Source organism: Parasteatoda tepidariorum, chromosome X1 (genome assembly GCF_043381705.1).
Source record: "Parasteatoda tepidariorum isolate YZ-2023 chromosome X1, CAS_Ptep_4.0, whole genome shotgun sequence".
Taxonomy (NCBI): Eukaryota; Metazoa; Arthropoda; class Arachnida; order Araneae; family Theridiidae; genus Parasteatoda; species Parasteatoda tepidariorum.
The window spans coordinates 72,383,323-72,389,601 of NC_092214.1; the positions used below are offsets into that span (position 1 = coordinate 72,383,323).

The window sequence follows — 6,279 nt, forward strand, 5'->3', positions numbered from 1 at the left end:
TTAGAAAGTTTTTTTAAAATTTTTATAATGAGCTTATGAATCACTATACATTTTTAAAATAATTATATGCGAAATAACATATGAATGTTTGTTCCTGAGTGAAGATTCGACTGAATGTTAAGATCCATTTAAGAGTGATTCCACATAGGGAATTAATCATCAGAAAGAAAGATAAATGCACATTGTCTCAATCTGCTTATGGCAAATGATTATAAAGGTCACGTTACAAGATCTAATGGTCGCACCGCCAATTCTGAGTGTTTCGATAAAGCGTTAATTAATTGAATATTAAAATTGTCGAATCCCTGAAAACCTTGAATTGGGCCATCAAATATAACTTCCGTTGTTCCGTAGTTATTACCAATGTATGGTGTTCTCCCATCTTGATAACCACCGTGGTAATTATTTTGTGGTCGCTCGTTGGGGAAAACTCCACCTCTAATTACTTCGAAATTTCCACTTCCTAAAACTCCATAGGAATATCTTCGAGCTTCGGAAGGATAATAAAATCTTTCCCCTGAATTTCTATAGTATCTACCATCTGTATTTACTGGCATGGACGGAACTGTATGTATCTGAATAGGAGATTGCCCATAAAAGGGAAAATTTAATTGAATAGCACCACCATTAAATGTGCCTGTGATAGGCAAAAACCCAGAGCTTGCTTCCTCAGGGTAATTAATATTTGAAACATGTTCAGTCTCTCTATTATTGTTTTCTTTAGCTGCTGTTGAAACGGATCGTTTCCGTCTTTGCTTCTTTTGGTATTGCTGCATGTTAATGTTGTGTGTTGTGTCTATTGGAAGATTTTGTTGTGGAATTTGTGAATACATAGCGTCAGTGTTTGACAAGCCAGGAAATCTGTGGTTTTGCAAGAAAGATTCCTGTTGAGGATTTTGGGGAATCACCGGATTTGGGTTGTTTGCTTGGGCATTAAACATATTTTGATAAAACTGGAAAGGATCATACGCTGTCTGTTGCGGTATTTGAGTAGGGTAAGTAGCTTGATTAGCTTGATTGATATTGGAAAACATGCCATGTTGAAATGCTGTCATAAAATCAACAGAATAAGGAGTTCCATGTTCTGTGCTCTGAGGTAATTTTTCTTCGAAGAAATTATCAGGTGTTTTTTCGTTTTGATAAGCCATTTCATCATCATATTTTACTTTCCTAGGCACATTAGAAGTATTAATTGCAGCTCTGAAGTCGTTGTCTTTTATAATTTTTCTTTGCCTTGATCCAGAGTTTCTGTGTTTTGGATATCGAGAGTCTTCATCTGAATCCTCTTCATAACGCAGAAAACCAGCACCATCAAATGACATTTCGACAGGAATATCATTCATTATCGAAACAGAAGAAGGCCTGCTTTCTTGGGCTAACATTGGTTTGTGTTTTACCTTCGAAAATTCCCTTTCATACATATTTCTCTTAACCCGCTGCTTTGTTTCATATTGGTTAGACGATACATTAACAATATTATTTTCTGATTCATCTACAGATTCTGTTGTAAAGAAACTGCTTAAATCACCTGGATACACAACTTGTAAAGGTAATGGCTTTCTTGTAACTGGACGTATAGAAAGTTCATCGTTGAGCTTTTCAATTTCTTGATTGCCTCCTTCTGCTTGGTATGTTACTTGCCTTCGATCTAAGAAAAAGAAAAGAAATCTTAGTTAAAGGCAAATCTTAACAAATTCTTATGATTTTTTTTCCATAAATTTTGAAACGAAATACAAATTTACTTGAACTATTTTATTAAATGCAAATTCAAATTAAAAGTCATTTTACAGTTGGGGAGGAGTAAATGATCAATGAAAGGGAAGAAAGACGTAGATGTTTCATTGTCTTTGAGAAATTAGTATAGGTTGAGGCTAATTTTTGATAGCTTCTTAGGCTTGAGTTATGTAAGGAAGCAACGTTTGAAGTTTTTCTAGACTCCAAATATCTTTTCAATAAATATATTCCATTTTAAATAAAACTCTTCATTCTTTAAATCTCGTATTTTTTTAATGAAAAAATTTTTGCTGTNAAAAAAAAAAAAAAAAAAAAAAAAAAAAAAAAAAAAGGAAAGAAAAGATTAAGAAGAAGGATCGCAGTCGAAAATTTTAAAAAAATTATTTAAATTTTCTTATTTTAGCAACTATTTAAATTTTACAATATGTTTATTTCAATAAACAGTATGTAATTGTCATAAGCGCATATTTTCTAGAAAAATAGTTGAATGATAATCTACCACTTAATCTACTTTATTGACACAAGCCACACACAAAAAAAAAAAGAGTTTCGTAATGCAATCCGGCAACGAACGTGTTAATCTGTATATTACGGGTTTTCTTTAATACTTACTTTATCTCTCTTGTTATTTATATTTATCTGGATTTAATATAATTCTAATTAGGTTCTAATTAAAATTCATAGTGACGTAATTTCAAGGATCGAGGGGAATGTACATTTTTTTTCGGCATAAAAAATCGTTCACCAATAATTTCGCAAAAACACAATTTGCTTCGCCGAATTTACGATTTTATCGCATTTAGCAAAGTGGCAAATGCTTAGAGCGGGACTATATACAGGGTGTCCCGAAACGACCGCATAAACTCTGCACAGTTAGATTCCTCGTTGGGAGTACATAAAAACTGCCCAAAGAAGCGTTCCTGTACGATCCATAGTTTACGAAAAAAATACGAAAAACAAAATATGACGTCACTGCCGGTGCAGGAGAAAACACTTTATTGAACATATCAACAGCAGTATACTATGTACAATTTAAAGCAGAACATGCGCGGCGCACATTTTAAACATTATCGTCTTGAAAGATATGCTAATACTGTCGTTAATATGTCCAATAAAGTGTTTTCTCTTGCACCGGCAGTGACGTCATACTTTGTTTTTCGTATTTTTCTCGTAAACTATGGATTGTACAGGAAAGCTTCTTTGGGCAGTTTTTATGNTCTCACTAAACGTTTGCCACTAACAAATAATCATAGACTATTTTCAACGTCCCGCTACAGCACTTTATTTATACGCTTTCAGCATCAATTCAGAGGGCGCTGCGCGCGCCACGCACGCGCGATGGCTCTGAAACTTTATTAATTTGCATAATATCCTATATCCATTATTAAAATAATATTTCATTTGATTCTGATGATTCCTTCATGGTGTTGCATTTTCTACAAACAGCAGTTTATATGTAAGGAACAATTGATTTATGCAAAGTAGCGTTCTTGACAGCCGACCAATGACACTATTACATTTCTACAATTACATGATAATTCAAGACCATACTGTTCAAAACCCTAAAAAAAATTATGAATCGGGGTAGAAATTCTTCAATTATCCACCAGACGCCATCAGATTTTCAATATATTCTGATTGCTACAACATTTTCTGCGGAGCAAAAATTTGAAAATATGGATGATATTCGAAATGTTCTCTTCAGATTTTTGCCCCACCCCCCAAAAAAAATAATCCGTCATTTAAATTTACTAGAATAGCTGGCAAAAGATTTCTGATAACGTAGATAACACAAAATTAATAATTATCACTTGTTTTTGAATTCAATGTAACAAGAACATTATTTTCCGGACCGATTAATGTTTCGCGCACTGTTTTCCTTTACTATTTTTTTAGACTTTGCATGCTATGTAAAATATGGCAAAGTGAAATAACTATCTGGATAAATTAATAAGGAAATTAGTTTCTCTGAATTTATATTAAATTTGTTGGAAGATTATATTTCTTTCGATATTAGCTTTCTCTCCTAAAATTATTTATATTAAATGATTTTTGTTTTTGCGAGTAATGTATCCATTTCATGTATGTATTTATCTCTTCATTATTTCAGAGCTTCATAGTTCAATTATTTCGTTCGATGGAATTTAAAATAAAATAACATTGTATAAGTCGTTAGTACCACCTTTTTATAAAAGAAAATAAATAAAAACTGTAGCAAGATTCGTACGCACCTAGAAAAAATTAAAAGCTGGTATCAATTTTGTGATTAAAAAGCTGAAAATTTCTTAATATTAGCTTCCATTTTCGAATTAAAGTTTCATGTACTCCACCTTCGGGTGTGCAGGTGGTTGACCACTTTGATCAGCCTGCGTTAGGGACCGAGAGTGCGCAGTATCGGTCCTCGTTAAACTGTTCCATCGTAAAGTGTTCGACTTCGCTCGCAGGTTGTTGGGCTACCAAAGCAAGGGAGCCATCCCCTCTGCAGATGAGTGATGGAATGTCTTCGGATCATCCTCAGGGATGCTTCCCAGACCGTCGCCAATAGCCCATTGTGCAGCTCTAGGGTGACGTTAATAAAGTACCCACCTACCTACTTCATATTCGGATCTGCATATATTTATTTAGAGAAAATAAAATTTTCTGGTAGCAAATATAATAATATAATAAGATAAAAAATGTATATTAATATTACTACTAATTTCCCTGGTGTGTATGTGTAGATTTTGACTTAAAATCGTAAATAACAATTATTTTACTCCGTTCATATTTATCCTTAATGGCGTCAAAAATATTTTTGATTACACGTGAAAATCAGCTGATGCTCTTGGCAGACATATGTTTCACAAAGGACACGCAATTCTAAACCGTGCAAATATCGCCTTCAGAGAGGAGTGGATCTCCCGAGGACTCATGAATATCAGATTGAAAATATGAATTAGAATCTGAGGTAAAATCACGCATCTTACTGCTGAGATACTCATTTCTGTTTGCTTTTAGTCAAAAGGCCTATTTTTCATGGCTGTTTGGATATCCTCCAATGAGTATCTTTTTTATGTATTTTATTATTTTTCGATCTGAACTATTTTGTATAATAATAAATGCGCATTGTCTCTACTGAAATTTCATTTCATCAATCAACATACATTATTAATTATTCCGAAAAATGTAAATGTTCCTTAGCAATCGTCACGCAATACATATATATATATATATATATATACATAAAAAGCTTCTATTAATATATTTTTATGTTAGTTTCTTCGTTATAAAACAACTCCTAATTTATTACTAATTAATTATTCAAATCGAAATGCTTTCGCACACTTTCAAAAGCCACATCCTGTTCTTAAAATCTATTTTTGGACCAAGTATGCATAAATTTAAATAAAGACATTTTTCCCTTTAAGTTTTGTGGGAATCCATCAACCTAGTTCATAAACCAATAGTAATTTCTGAGATTTCCCTCTTTTCCCTAAATAGAGACATTTTCGGATTTTTTGCAAGATTTTCCCTACCAGAAAGACTGATCGTGAATGAAGTTAACAACACTTTTCGTTCTCCACTCATCAAAGAATGACATAATAAAAGTTACTCTGTTTTCATTAGAATCCTGTGTCTGTTTTCCTGCTCGGTCCGACTGCATCATTTTGCAAGCCGGCAGGATCCGAATCTGTGCGGAGAAACCGAAATGGATTTCAAATAAGCTTTTTAATCTCGATCAGGAATCTGACACAGTTTTTCTTTTTAGGCCAAGGGGGGGGGGTAATATTGAATCTCAGCTCTCTAGTTGTATCCATCGCTTTCAGAACGTAGGCATAACATGCAGAATAGACATATGGAAAATCGTTGAGTTCCACTGGGCGTATGTATCATTTATAATAAACAAAAAGTTTGATGATTGAAGCATTTATTTTTTGTTGAAGATACTGGATGAATTATTAATTGTCATAAGTTGCAGAAGAATTTGACTAATAAATTTTCAACTGTCCATATGAATCAGATATTCCATATTTTTGATGTACCCTCTAATTTCAAATGCGATATTACATATCTTTGATGTACCGTTCGTACCCCCTTCCCGACCGTTTAATCCTGGCGATTTATAACGTCGTTGCCGAGTGGAAGGGTTAAAACAGGTCTTAGGCCGGGAAGGAGGGTACAAAATTTATTTATTAATTATTAGCTAGAGCAGTCATGAAAAGTGTGTCCGAAAAGTAGTGCTTCTTCATTATATGTTAGGGAAAATCTTGCAAAGTAAAATCCGTAAATGTCTCTATTTAGGGGAAAGAGGGAAATCTTAGAAATTGCGATTGGTTTAAGAAATAGTTCGAGTGATTCTCACGAAGTTTAAAGGGAAAAATGTCTTTATTTAAATTTATGCATACTTGGGCCAAAAATAGATTTAAGAACAGGATGTGGCTTTTAAAAGTGTGAGAAAGTATTTCGATTAGAATAATTAATTAGGATAACATAAAAAGATTAATAGAAGCTTTTTATGTTACAGTTATATATGTTACCGGTAAAGTATGAAATCCGGCATTGTAT

At 33.2% G+C, this 6,279-nt stretch overlaps 1 protein-coding gene across 2 annotated transcripts in view; it reads right to left on the reverse strand.

The window, feature by feature from the left end:
* Positions 1-6,279, reverse strand: part of LOC107444165 (uncharacterized) — a 59,406-nt gene continuing 53,127 nt past the window's right edge. For both annotated transcript variants that reach the window (XM_043052238.2, XM_021147822.3), the window contains exon 2: positions 1-1,648. In XM_043052238.2, coding sequence (XP_042908172.1) covers positions 219-1,421 — 1,203 coding nt within the window. In that variant the 5' untranslated portion in view covers positions 1,422-1,648 and the 3' untranslated portion in view covers positions 1-218. The remainder of the gene's footprint in view (positions 1,649-6,279) is intronic.